The following is a 15,002-nucleotide window of genomic DNA, read 5'->3' as shown; positions in this document are numbered from 1 at the left end:
ATAGATTTTTGATTACAAAAAGCATAGAATCCCTCAACTATTAATTTTACTTTCAGAACTAAAATACATTCAATTTCAATATTATTGCAAACCAGGTTGCCCCATTAAAAAATTGAACAATTAATTGATTTCAATGGCATACAAAAAAAAGAATTGTGATAAAGGGTATTACTAATTTACAGAAGATGAGAGAAAATGATGTTGAAAAATGAATACAAGGAGATCTAAGAAATGATGTCAGAAGGAGGTAAAAAATGGTCATCAGTTAAACCTTGGACATTAAAATCAACATCTTCAATTTTCCATTTCTCTTCCATTTTTCTCTTGTGATTAGCAGACTGTTCTCCATATCTATAAACAGTGACACGAGTTTTACCACTATGTGCTATATTAATACCATCAACATATCTATAATCTTCCATAACTGATTCAGTGCTTGTTTCCCAAAATATATCATCATCATCTTTACTTCTTGTTCTTAATAACCTTGAATCTTCAAACTGAATAAGAAGTCCTGATCTTTGACTAAAATAACCCCATATTGTATGATGTATTATCTCATAATTTGCCCCACTTTGTGCTTCTCTTATTGCTGATGATGTCTCTAGCTTTAATATAAAGCAATCTTCTTCATTTATTATTTTCTCTCCAATGCAGGTTGCATCTAAAAATAAGTTTGCTGTCGATCTTGGGTCCAAACCCTATTTTTATATATATAGAAAAATTATTTAGAGAAACAAATTTGAAGGTTATAATAAGTAATAATATATATATATTAATTTAGATACCTGGAGAAAACGTCTTAAGGGTCTAGGAGGACCCTTAGAAACAGGAGATGGTTGATTAGAAGAATGCCTCCAAGAAATTTTGCCATTGCTTCCACAAATGACTTTGCAACCTGAAACAACAAGCTCTAATATCCATAAATCAGGATCTTTTTGCCATAATACGAATCCACCTGCTTCTTCTGTTCTTTTTACATTTATTGTTTGATCTCCTTGATGAAATTCTGATGCACTTATCTTCACTTCTCCTGTTACACACATGCTATGCACTGCGTTTAATGCTGGTTGTCCTCCTGTTGCTGCTATGTATTGCTGAACTATATATTTTGCAGTAGAAGCTTGCTGCAATCACATATACAAAATTGAATAAAAATCCTCATATCAAAACATGAAATTTGAATAGAAATGACTTACAATGGAACAATCTTTGACGGGCTTGTAAACAGAATGACCAACTTGAACTTGAAGAGGAATAAGAGGAGATCCGACCAAATAAAGAAGGAAACGAAGTTCATTAATACGGCCAGCAATAACAGGTTGAGACCATTTATCAGAAGTTTGAGCTTTCATCCAAGTAAGCATATTATGCCAACGTAAAGTAACATTGCTACCCATACTTGTAAACATTTCTTCTGGTATTGGAACCTCAAGAACTGTCTCAAGTCCATCTTCTTTATCGATATTTGGACAAAGTTTCCTCATCTTTTTAATTAACAGACAGATTACGTACACAAAACCAGATTAATTACAAGCATTTCATTTTCATTTTCATTGCCTTTCTCTTTCCTCGCCCTATACCTATGGACAATGCAAAATATGTGGACATCTTCCCATTCAAACTTTTTCTTTTCTTTAAGGTTCTCCTTGCTTCTAGATGTCTTGTGGGCATTATTTATAGCACTATGCATTTTCTTTCTATTTTTGGAACAAACATACATTGATATATTGAACTCCAATTTGAATCATTGTCACATGCCTATGTAAATAATTTTTTTTTTTTTACTTCACTATACCTAATAAGCCACAAAATATAGCTGTAAAATAAAAATCGTTAGACAATCAAGCTCTCACTCATCTCGAAAATTGAGATGCTTGAAGTATAATATAAAACTCAAAAGATAGAGGATTATAATCCTAAATAACGATACCAAAGGCTAGACACTATAGTACTTTGTTTTTAATATTTTTGATTTATTTTCTGTGATATTTTATTTTATTTAACAAATTTTGAAAACTTCTAAGATAATTTACTCTCCATTAGTCATTCATCCGGTTCAATATCAGTAAACACTTCTCGTCACACCCTTTAATTAGGGCTAATTCGTATTCAAACACTTTTTCTGGCCTAATTTTGCAATATGTGAAAATGGGGCCAAATTGATAAATTGCCAAAAAATTTGGTCTAAGTGTGTAATTCTGTAAAATTAATTGATTTATAGTTAATTAAATGATTAATTATAATAAATTGGTTTTTTGGAGTTAGTTTTGTGAAATTGGAAAGTGAGAGGCAGTTGAAGTCTTGGAACAGTTTTGGTGATGGAGCACTCATACAAACATAGGAAGGAGAGTTAAAGACAGTTGTGGATGTACAACCAAGGTATAAATAAAAATTTAGCATAAAAAAAATACACATAACAACACAAAAGAACCAGACTCAAATCTCAAATTTATAATGTTTATTTAGCAAGTTTGCTTGTTAATTGTATTTATTTTCCCAAAAATTCTTCATTATTATTTTCTAGTAAGTTTACTTTTAGAACAATTTTTTGTAATTCAATTTCAAGTTTCCAAGTTCTTTCCATTTCAACTTTGTTTAATTTTAGTGTATTGTTGTTCAATTAACCTCGTTCTGTAGAATTAATTGCGAATTTAAGGTTTTTATATTCTTTTGACTTTTAAAACAATCATTTTGTTCAACAAGTTAGAATTAATAAATTTTGGAGTTTTTTCATAAAATCTCTGGCACACTCATATTTCAAGAACAAAAAAGGCGAAAAAATACTTGGACACGCTCGGTGAGACACCAATATGCTGCCAAAGAATATTCAAAAGTTGTATCTGATGATGCAGAAATTGTACCTAGTAATACAAGACAAGTTACCTACCTAGTTTAGCAAATTGATGGAGCACTTCATACTTCTTCAAGGCGTAATGACGTGACTACCATTCAAAACCAAGGCCGCCTAGGTGTCCGAAATCGAGAATCCACTCTGATTTTTTCCTATTAATCCCTCTTGGCTTTTTTTTTTGTCCCCTATGTGTTTTTTAACTGTTTTGACTCCGTCTAGACCGCCTCAGGCCCACCTAAGCAACAATGAAAAAAATATTTTTTTATTAAATTTTTTACTTCATTATAATTTATTTTTGAACATTATCGCATGGTTATTCGTGAATTGTGTGTTAAAAAAATATAAACTTAATTTTGGTCAAAATAAAATAAAACAAAAAATTAATCAAAAATAAAATAAAATAAAGACATGAAAATAATAATTAATTGGGTAGTTCAAAGTCATTGTATGGGTGAATGATATTATTGGTGCAATGGTCAAAGTCATTGTATGGGTTATGTATGGGTTTTTTTTTATTTGTCCAAAATATGGACATTAGAATTCTTATTTAAGTAGATGTTATTTTGAGATATAAGGGGTGAGTGAAATAATAGAAGAGTTGAGTGCTAGTTTTTTTGTGCATAATTATTATCATCCAAATTACAAAAATTACAATTTCATCCTTCATAAATTATAATTTTAGTCCCTCTACTTCAACATTGTGTTTATTATTTTCGAATATTTTTGTTTAATTGTGTTCTGTACTCTCATCAAACGGTCGAGAGTTCGAGTCTTGACAACCTCATTAATTTTGTGGTGAAACTCTTAGTCTAGTGGTTGAGAGATTACCTATGACTAGGGAGGTCATGGGTTCGAATCACATCCAGGTGGGGTGAGGATTTTCCTTTCTTCTTTAATGTAATAACTTTTGGTGAATTATATTACTTGTGAACATTATATTTTATTTGTTTGAGTTGATTCAATGATATTTGTTGTTGAAATATTGATGTTTACATATTTTTAACGATATATTTTACAAATATACATTTTTTAGATAGTATAATACATATTTTTAATTGAATTTATATAATAATTTTTATTGATTTATAAATAAAAAATACAACAATACAAATCTGATTAATCCCCGATTAATCTCCGATAATGATAACTTCAAGATGAAAGAATTGCCTGGTTGTCAAAAGAATGGACACTTGAACCCTAGCATCCTTCCAAAAAATCCAAATACCACCACTAAAACCTTCAATATCAATAGCTTCAAAATGAGTAAAATTAAAATTTCTACCAAACTCCTCACCCATGTTAGTCAGAAGATGAGTCCCAAGCAAAACAAGAATATCAACATCATTCACAGATAATAAATGGTGAAGAGCTCAGTGAAACTCATTACCACTGGCTCCAAATCACTTCCATGAGATGATCTTCATGAGAAAGGAAATCAATTCGAGACAACAACATTACTAGTTGCGTTCTTTGACCCATGAAAGACAACATTTATATCCATATTAGACAAAGGTTGAGAAATTTTGTCATCACCTCTGCTCCTTTTATTTCTTCATGTACCTCAAGCCTCAAAGGAAAATTCCTTAGCAATCATTGCATCAACTTTCATTCAATGTTCACCATCATCCTCTTCCAGGGAAGGAATTTTTTTTTGTGTCCCCTTTAATCTATAAAAGGATGATAAGAATTGGTTTGTTTATATTGAAAACTAGACCTATATTTGCCTTTGTAAGCTGCAACATGAATAAGGTTCTGCTTGTGGTTTTTCCTTGAACTAGAATCAATTTCAAAAGTAGAACGTGAATGGTTGAAACCGGAAAGCACCTCCATAGTGACTTTCTGCCCCTAAAGTAGACTATTAGCTTTATTATTATTAGAAGCTTTGTTCCTTGGTATATTTTTGCCTTAGGATCATCCATGGCCCATATTCCTCTGATTCAGTCACATGCAACAAATTCTTGACTCCGGCTTCTGATACCAACAAGTTAGAAACAACATGTTACACATTTATATATGCACAAAGGTGTCCTTAGGCAACATAAGGATATAGATGATATTATGATTGCAACATAGATATTTTGTGTGTCTATACTTCCTACATTTCGTACATGCAACATGGAGACCTTCATACTCAATACAACAATGTTCGTCGTTAACCTTAAATTGAGCAATCAACACATACTCGAGTAGTATTTTTTTTATCAGCCTTCACTTCCTTACCTAAGGAGTTACCAATCAAGATTAAGCAATATTCCTCATAATATTGAAGTTTCAACTCAGGGAATCTCACCCAAACCACAGTGGTATTAATAGATGCATCAAATGGGACAAATTTAGGAGTCCATGTACGGACATTAAGGCATTACTCGACCTAGCTAAGGTGTTGTTCGAATTTAACAGGATGTTAGCCATGCCCTAAATCAATAATATCAACTTTCCTGCCAGGTTTCCAAAATTCTAGGGCAAAATTGTGTAGCATAGTGTAACTCACATTCCTACCAAGAACTTTGACGATCAAATTTCTTCCAAGTTCCTCCACAAGCTCATGCATAATTGTGATATTTGTTTCAAGTGGATTCTCAAATAAATCAATTGAAGCGAGACCTTCATCTCTTAGGTCAATTAGAACTTTAAGTTCAACTCCCATACTACACATGGCACCAGTCATTGTCTCAACATAAGAATGTTTTTGTGATGACGATTCCGATCACAAGTCATTCAACGGTGGAGTTAGCATTAAGCGGTATCGTAATGAGATTTTTTAACGTATATATTAACCTAATTACAATTGCATCAAAGAAGTGCTACATCTTAATAGAAAGTGAGATCATTTCCTTTATTAATACATAAATTATATTTTTATTATATATTTATATGTATAATTCATTTATAATATATAAATTATAAGATATTTAAAGCTGAGTAGTTGCTAATCAAACTCTATATATATGCTAATCAAAGTTCGACTCTTTCTTTAGTCTGGAGACCCTTCTTAACATTAGAGGAGTGAAGATTAGCAATCAAGAGGAGGATAAGGATAGACATTGTTGGGCCTTGACGAATAATGGTACTTATTCTTGTAAATCGGCCTATGAAGCTTTTACCCCTAATAGGGCTGATCCTCCCTTGGAGATTTGGAAGTCCATATGGTCCCTCAAGATCCCTTACCGTATCAGGAGCTTCCTTTGGCTGGGTATCAAAGACAGGCTCCTTACGAATGCGGATAGGCACAGAAGGCACTTGACTGAGTCTAGTGCCTGTAGTAGATGCAGAGGCAATGTGGAAACCTTGTGCCATGCCTTGAGGGATTGCCCAAATAGTAAGAAGATCTGGGAAGGGATCCTCCCTCATCACATCCTCCCTTCCTTCATGGCCTTTTCTGAAGGGGACTGGTTCTCTCAAGGAGCCAAGGGGAACTTGCTGGCCAACATGGAGCACGGTGCCATCCTCTTTGCTATTACTTGTCACCAAATCTGGAAGTGGAGGAATGAAGAATTATTTGCGGGTAAGGCTGTCCTTATTCCTGATTTACTGTTTTTCTTCTCGAAGAAGCTCTTTGTTATTACTAAAAGCTTTGAAAGAGATTCCCTTGTTCGCCCCTCCCCGGATAAAGAGATCCTGCTAGTTGGCTGGAGTAAGCCTAGAGAAGGGTTTGCTAAGTTGAATACTGATGGCTCCTGCCTTAGCAATGGCAGAATTGCTGCTGGAGGAGTTCTTCGGGATGCTGGTGGCAATTGGATGGCGGGGTTTACCCATAACTTGGGGACGGGCTCCTCCTTTTCTGCGGAGCTCTGGGGTATCTTGTCAGGTATTAAACTCGCCATTCGCATGGGTGTTAAAAAGCTCTCGGTGGAATCTGATAATCTGGAGGCTATTAACAGGATTTCAGATAGCCAGGCTGTTTGTCTGAAGAGCCAGAATCTCATCAAAGCTATTTTGAGGCTTCGTCCTGCCTTTGAGTATCTTAATTTCTCCCATATTTTTAGGGAGCAAAACCGCGTGGCGGATCGCTTAGCAGCTGCTGGGCATGGGAGAATGTTAGGTGTTTCTACCCTATCTGTTCCTCATTCTTTTCTTTTGCCTTCTCTCCTAGAGGATAGGATTGGAGTCAGCCTTCCTAGACTGATCCCGGTGTAGGTTTTTTGTTGGTTTTGTTTTTTTCCTTTCCTTTCTTACCAATATATATATATATATATATATATATATATATGCTTCAAGAAAGAAGATTTATATGTTCTAGCGACACTCAATCATGTATCATGCTTATATAATACTCCCTCCGTTTCATATTACATGTCTTTTTAGAGAATTGTATAGAAATTAAGGATATTGGAAAAAAGACGTTATCCCTTATTTATTGATTCCAATATTTATTTATTCTATAATAAGTCTATTATTCTAATTAATTTCCGTAAACTCGCATTTTATAGCAAAAAAAAAAGATGACTTAACGTGTACTGATCATATAAAATGACATGTAATATGAAACAAAAAAAATCTATAGAAAGACATGTAATATGAAACGGAGGTAGTATAACCAATCATTACTAACAAAGACATTGATGGAGTAGGATTATTAATTTTTTTTAATCAACAATTTAAGACAGTAATGCAACAAGAAAAATTGAATAGTCTACCCATTTTATGTATTGAAATTTAAGATAAATATATTAAAAAATGTTGAAGCATACACTAGTATTAATGATTTTACATATAAAAGTGCATGTAGATATTGTTTTGTATGAACAATTGGGTACTTTAAAACAAAATAAAATATTATTTTTTCTTATGAAATTGGATGTTTTTAATAATAAAAAGAGCCATTTTGAAGCAATTTTTTTCGTAATTAATTTTTTTACTTTATTTTTTTTGTACTTATTTATGAAGGTTTTTATTTGCTATTGCATCCCTAAACATTTGAAATCTCTGAATTGACCTACATGAGGATAATAATGAATTAAATCTTAGGTGGAGAATAAAAAGAGAGTAGTTGAGATATATTAGAGCAATTATACTGGATGTTACAAGGGTGTAACTTGTAACATCCAACCAGTATACTATAAGTGTTTTGGTTGTTGTAGATTGAAGTAAGTTATAATATTCAGTAACAAAGATATAAAAATAATACCGCCAAACATAAAGAAAAACTGCACTACACCTTTATGATATAGTGGGCACGTGTAGCCAAGAGGAGCGTCAACTTCTCCTCATGCTAGAAAGACCGGCTAGAGATCCTCTAGAGTTGAAATCCTCTAGAGTTGGTGGAGTTGTAATTATTTCAACCATTAATTACAAAATGAATGGATGAGATTTGATTGATCAATAAATGATTAATTAAATATTAAAATTTATCAATTAAATCTCATCCATTAATGTTAGAATTAATGGTTGAGATTACAACTCCACCAACTCTAAAGGATTTTTAGAAAGACCATAGACTGTATGTCTGTTAATTAAATAAAATATTGTATTTCAATACTTTTTAATTTATTTTTATTTTTGCCCAAAAAATTGTAAAGGTATAATAGCCCTAATGGCATGTTACTTTTGGAATGATTTATGTCTAGGTGGCACCACTTTGGTATTGCCACCATGCTCTTAGTTCCTTCCATATAAATACAGTACTTTTTTAAGTTATGTGGTCAAAAGAATAAGAGATCTAAGTTAAAGCTCATAATATATACACATTTTTTTAGCCTGTTAAAACGTGTGATTTGAGGACCACATGGATGCATGCGTTGCGGATGCAATATGAAGCCATTCAGATATTTTTCTCAAGTTTATAAGTTGGAATCTCTCCTTTGGTTTGGTTTGGTTTGGTTTGGTTTATTAAGCTTGATCACTGCCAAAATTTTGAATGGTTTCTTTTCTCATCCTTAAGATGTTGCAGCTTAGTTTTTCTTCTTTTAGTTGCTCGAAGAATCACATACAAATTGGATGAAATGTCATATATAACAATAAAGAAAACGACATCATAACATCACATCACATCATTAATATATCACTTAAAACTAAAACATTACTATATATATCTCCACCTGTCATACACAACATGATAAACAATTAACATTTTCTTTTCAAACAGCAAAAAATACATTAGAAAGATGTATGCTTGGGTTTTCTTTTATACAAATAAAAAGTCACCATGCCAAATACATTGTATCTTCCTCCCTAGATCATCTGCTTATATATGAATGAATGATTGTACATATTATACAATACACATAAATCAATACTTGGTTGTAGACTCATCTTGAAGAGATTTTTTATTCCATCTCCCCATAATCCCTTGGCTAAAGAGCTCTTCCATTTCTTCCAAAGATTTCCCCTTAGTTTCAGGGAAGCAAAAGTAGAAGAATATCCAAGCAACCACTGATATACCAGCAAACAAGAAGAATGCTCCACCTATAGTAATTGCTTTATACAATGATATAAATGTCATTGAAATAGTAGCATTCATAAGCCTATTGACAGCCACTCCAATACTATACCCTTGTGCTCTCAATCTCAGTGGAAATATCTCTGAACTGTATACCCAAGTGACCGGAGCTAACCCAAAATTATAAAATGCCACAAATGTATATGTTGATGCAATACTTAGTGCAAGTGCCCATAACAGTTTTTCTCCTTTATGCTGCTCAACCACTGTCAAACATGTTCCTAGCAATGTTAAGAATACTATAATTCCTGATGTGCTTATTAACAAAAGCTTTCTCCTTCCTACTTTGTCTAGAAGCATTGTAGCTATTGATATAAATACAAACTTTGTTAATCCTACTCCAACTGTTGCTAGTAAGAGCTTATGTTTTCCCACTACTCCTGCTTTTTTGAATATTCTTGGACTGTAAAGTACTACTGCTTCAATCCCTACAGCGTGCTCGAAAAAATGGATTCCGATGGCTGCTATAAGTATCCACCGGACGGCCGGGGTTGGGTGGAGTATCAGCTCTCTCCATACACCTTTCCCGCCGGAGTTTTTGTTCGGTGTCACCCTCTCTTCCTTGCAGTTTTCGTCCATTCCTGCAGCGGATGTTATGTCTCGAAAACGTTGTTCGGCCTCTTCTTTCGAGTTTGATACTCGGTTAAGTACTTCTCTAGCTTCACCTAATCGGCCTTGCATGATCAACCATCTCGGAGATTCTGGCATTTTTAGGATGCCGAAAGCTAACACTACTGAAGGGATTGCTGCTATTCCAAGCATCAATCTCCACCCGAGTTTTAGTGTTAATTTTCCGAAGACAACGTTTGATATATATCCAAGTAAAATGCCTATGCTTATACCGATTTCTGGGAGTGAGGTTAGGAAACCTCGTGATGATGTTGATGAAACTTCTGCGGAGTACACCGGAGCTATCATCAGTGCGAAACCGACTCCGATTCCGGCGGTGCATCTTCCTGCCATTAGTACAGCATAATTTGGACCGTATCCCATTAGAACTGAACCAAGCATGAAGATGATGCAGGCTATAACTATTGTATATCTCCGGCCAATGATATCGGATGTTCTGCCGGCCATAAGAGATCCCACTAATGCACATATGTTCAAGATTCCGGCGAGAACTTCCACTTGAGTATCGTGGATTTTCAAGTCGTCTTCTATGAATATCAAGGCTCCACTCATTACACCGGTATCTATTAAAAAAAATAATCAAAATAAACAAAGGTTATTCAAGGGAAAATTTTACAGTATGCACTCCTTTTGTCATAGAAGTAATTTTTTTATTATATTCTAAAAATCCCAAACAACAAGTCTTTAATTGTGAAATTCTATTATGCTTTCGGGTCTATTCACTTTATTAATAAAAATATGATAATTATTCACTTTTTTTTATATTAATTATTTTCTAATGAGGTGGAATGTTTTTATTTTTCCTTTTCATCCATTACACTGAACTTTTCATCTTTAATCCTTTATTTTATTAAGAAGGACGTTTAAATATTTTCTTCTGAGAATAGACTTTACGGATCATGGCGTTCAAGCATGACAATTCCGCCCATTAACTTACAAAAAAATAAAAAATTTGAAAATTTGATCAAGCAAATAACAAGGCAATATTGTTTTTTTTTTTTGGTACTTTCAAGGGTAAAATAAAAAGGAAATGAGAATTCTAAGAAAAATATATAGTAGCCACTCAACACTACTTGTTTAATATAATTATCAATTTTGTTACCTTTATATCATATATAACAATATAAATTTTTGAAATACATATATAAATGTTATAACACGATTATGACAAAACGCAAAGAAAGGAGACATACCATAGCCAAAAATAATGGAGATCATTGAAGCAACAATGGAACAAGCAGCTGCATATTTGTTCATCTTAGTTGGGTTTTGCCCACTTTCTGTTACTGCCATTTTTAATTCTCCTGCAGTTCAATTTCAACTTTTAATATTTTATGCTTTAACTAATATCCCATTTATAGATGTATATTTGATAATGGATGAAGTTGTTTGTCACTATCCAATGCCAACTTGATTACAGTTTCACAATTTTATCCTTTTTTCCTTAATTATAATTATACTTATCCCATTAATTAGCTACACAGAAACAAAGAATTTCAATATACAGAGCCAAAAAGAAAGTCAAATTAGAACACCTGATAAAGACCCAAACAAAATCTAAAAATAGAATATTTCTGGTGGACAATTCAGTTTTGTATATTACTCAATTTCTTGTATATACTTAAACTCCAGTTTGTTTAGCATATTTCAACTCCTTGATGTGAAATGAATTATAAAAAATAGAAATATTTCCGTATTTCTATACAGAACCCCATCGATTTTCTAGCCATGAAATTCTTATGGTCAATGTTATCTTCCAAAAAGGTAGTAAATTTATTTAATAAGATATGTGGGCAAAGTAACCCAACTTGTAAGTCACAAGATCTCCGTTCTACTAGCCAGCCACTGACTCGGTAAGTATTGGGGGGAACAAACTTTTTGTTTTTTTATTTATTTATATATATAATTAATTTTTACCATAATTTTTTCCAATATTTATATATTTAAGTCAACTTAATTGATTAAGAATGACCATGCGTAGTGGAGTATTTTCAGGTGAAACAATTATTCAATTTTAGTTTTAGTTTTTGTAATGTAAAGTCTCTTTCATGTACACATTGAAAAGTTAGGAATATAAATTTTCAACCATCACCACCACCTTTTCTCTTATTTATCGACATTAGATTGTCAAATTTAACCACCTTACTTATTTAAAACTACTTTCTAATTTCTCCTCTACCTTGACAAATAGTTTACATCTTCTCTCTCTTTTAGCTAAATATGATAATTTTTAATTCATATTAATTCGATATAGTTGAAGAGTATATACATTTACTTATAATACTTAGATAAAGATAAAAATAAAGACATCTCAAATAAGCTCAAGATAATTTTTTGGGCAAAGCCATTTTTTTTTATCCTTTCGAATTTTAGGTATTCCCCCCTATTGAGCTCCTCAAATTTTAGGTATTCCCCCCTATTGAGCTCCCAATCTTATAAAACTCGGATCGGAGGACCGATTGAACCAAGAACCAACGAGGAGTCAGGTCCGAGCTATACTAGTTTGTTGAATCCTCAACAAACCGGTGTCAACCGGGGATCGGAGGCCAGACCAGGAATCTTTACAACTCCGATTTTTGGATATTTTTTTTTAAATCTGTTTAAAATAAAATTAAATCGGTATTAAACTTTTTTTTAAATTTGTTTAAAATAAAATTAATCACCATTAAACGATTTTTTAAGAGATTATTAATAAAATAATATAATTGAAGCAAAAGTAGGCCTATCCAATGGACCTCATTTCAGTGTAGCATTCGTGTTGCCCACATCGTGCGGATGCACTCCTAACTGCAGGGGGGGGGGGGGGTTCAAAGGGGTATTGGCCCCCCATTCATCCCATTAAAAAAAAAAATTAAGTCCAAAAATAAATGTTAAAGTGCAAAAATACTCCTAATGTTTTGGGTCAGAAGCAATTTTATCCCTAACGTCTAAAATGGTATAATTTTATCCCTAATGTTGGAAGTCAAGAGCAATTTTACCCCTAACGTTGATAAATTGGGTCAATTTGAGAAATAATTCATCAAGCTATTTTCTCGGTCATGAATAATAGTGTCTGAAATTGATCCAATTTATCAACGTTAGAGGTAAAATTGGTGCAAAATTACAAAATTGATATGCAATTGGTGCAAAATAAAGAAAAAAATGACTGTATTTTATAATAGTGTCTGAAATTGATCCAATTTATCAACGTTAGGGATAAAATTGCTATTGGCTGCAAACATTAGGGGTAAAATTGCACCATTTTAGATGTTAGGGGTAAAATTGCACCTGACCCAAAACGTTAGGGATATTTGATACGTAACAACCCGAGAATCCCGAAAATAGATGATTACGAGTCGGAAATATTATAATTTACGTTTTTTATAAAAAAAAATCATGAAAATGATGCATGACAATTGAACGATTTTGTATTTTTCGTCATAAAAAATTGAATAATTTTACAATTTTTGTCATAAAAAATGAAATTAATATAATATTTAAATCAATAATCAAATTTATTAAATAATATTATACATCTCGTATAACGCACGAATCTTTGACTAGTTATATTATTACAACTTAGCCATTTAGTCTACTAAAAATCTGCAAAACTAACATTTTCCGAATTCTATATTTAATTAATTATTCCAAATATAATCACCTAATGTCAATTTTTACGGTACGTTTACATTTGCATATATGTCTCATATGAGTCAACTTGATGGAGAGAGATTGATTAATTGTTATAAAGAAATGTTTTAAACACTTCGCCGATAAAAAGTTGTAACTGTACAAAAAAAATAAATGTAATGAAATTTTTTATCAAACAAACTTGTGCTAACAACCAAAATAAAACTAGTAGGATTTGAAAAGGAAAGCCAAGCCATATGCCAAAAATATAATCTTTTCTTTATGCAAATTTTGTTGCTTATCTATAATTGTGATTAGCAAATTAGCAAATTAGCTCTAGCATAGGAATGTAAATGGAGCGGGGATTCTCCATCCCTATTGGTGATCCGTCCCGATGGGGACGAGGAATCCGATAAGAATCTTCATGGAACGGGATAGAGATAGTTTTATCCCCCGTGATGGAGGTGGGTCGTGGATAGAGAAAGGTATCCCTGACCTATGGAGATCCCCTTCCTCACCTCGTTAATCCCCAATAGGGATCTCGACTATTTCTCGTGATAATTGATTATTTTGGATGATTTAAGTACATTTTAGTTAGGTGATTGGTTGTTTTTAATTTTTAGTTTTTTGTGGTATGGAAAATTTGAGAATGATTATTGATGCTTGATGTTATTACCTACTAATTCTTAGAAGTTTTAAGCATTACTATTTTTTTAAAACACAAACGGTGATTCCCTGCGGTGGAACGGAGAATGGGGAATTTTTTTGCAATATCTATAAACGGGAATAGGGATCTCCACGAGACGGGAATGGAGACAAATCTGTCCCAGTTTAACTCGCAAGGATGGAATGGAGAATCCCTGACTAGTCGAGAAATGGGAATGGAAAATGCATTTCATGTCCTGTCCCGTCCCATTTACATCCCTATATATACATTCCGTGTTTATCTTACCGTGTCTATAATATATATAATAATCCAAAATTCATAATAAAGAATGCACCAATGTGTATAGGTGTTTATTTGAATTTTTTTAGTTGCCCAAATTGAGAGGTCGGTTTACATATTTAGACTCATTACAACACTTCTTACCAAATTAGACCATTTCAAAGCTAAATTTTCCAAAATACCCTTAGTATATATATTATCATTTAACATTTTTTGTGCACCTTCTAAAAAAAGAACATATTTTATATGAAACATAATTTGTGAGGCGACAACTGTGGAATGATTTTGTGCGATTTTGTTGCAATTCAATGGCAAATATTGAAAAGAATGTATAAGGGAAAACATGAAAACAAAACTCCTTCACAGTTATAAACTCTTTCGTACAGCGAAACAAAATAAGCTTAAAATACTTCGCAGTTGAAGCAATTGTGAAACATGAAAACAAAACTTCTTCACAGTTATAAACTCTTTCGTACAGTGAAACAAAATAATCTTAAAATACTTCGCAGTTGAAGCAACTGTGA

At 32.7% G+C, this 15,002-nt stretch overlaps 2 protein-coding genes across 2 annotated transcripts; both read right to left on the bottom strand.

Moving 5' to 3' along the window:
- Positions 1-224: 224 nt before the first annotated feature.
- LOC136218532 (uncharacterized) lies at positions 225-1,487 on the bottom strand. The gene is made up of 3 exons (XM_066005469.1): positions 1,200-1,487; positions 789-1,127; positions 225-701 (listed from the first exon to the last, which is right to left on the bottom strand). Exons 1-3 carry the CDS (start codon positions 1,485-1,487, stop codon positions 225-227), a joined length of 1,104 nt encoding a protein of 367 aa, XP_065861541.1.
- A 7,423-nt stretch (positions 1,488-8,910) lies between these two features.
- Positions 8,911-11,257, bottom strand: LOC136210854 (probable polyol transporter 3). The gene is made up of 2 exons (XM_066002276.1): positions 11,117-11,257; positions 8,911-10,486 (listed from the first exon to the last, which is right to left on the bottom strand). The coding sequence occupies exons 1-2, from the start codon at positions 11,214-11,216 to the stop codon at positions 9,084-9,086; spliced, it is 1,503 nt and encodes a 500-aa protein (XP_065858348.1). The 5' UTR covers positions 11,217-11,257; the 3' UTR covers positions 8,911-9,083.
- Positions 11,258-15,002: the final 3,745 nt, after the last annotated feature.

This window comes from Euphorbia lathyris, chromosome 1 (genome assembly GCF_963576675.1).
Source record: "Euphorbia lathyris chromosome 1, ddEupLath1.1, whole genome shotgun sequence".
Classification (NCBI taxonomy): Eukaryota; Viridiplantae; Streptophyta; class Magnoliopsida; order Malpighiales; family Euphorbiaceae; genus Euphorbia; species Euphorbia lathyris.
This window is presented reverse-complemented; position numbering and strand designations above follow the sequence as displayed.

Bases quoted from the DNA above. Each gene is read 5' to 3' on its own strand.
- LOC136218532 (XM_066005469.1), bottom strand. From the start codon at position 1,487: ATGAGGAAACTTTGTCCAAATATCGATAAAGAAGATGGACTTGAGACA. The intron at 1,128-1,199 runs GTAAGTCATTTC...ATGTGATTGCAG, and splicing joins CCGTCAAAGATTGTTCCATT to CAAGCTTCTACTGCAAAATA. The intron at 702-788 runs GTATCTAAATTA...ATATAAAAATAG, and splicing joins CCTTAAGACGTTTTCTCCAG to GGTTTGGACCCAAGATCGAC.
- LOC136210854 (XM_066002276.1), bottom strand. From the start codon at position 11,216: ATGGCAGTAACAGAAAGTGGGCAAAACCCAACTAAGATGAACAAATAT. The intron at 10,487-11,116 runs GTATGTCTCCTT...TTTTTTTAATAG, and splicing joins CTCCATTATTTTTGGCTATG to ATACCGGTGTAATGAGTGGA.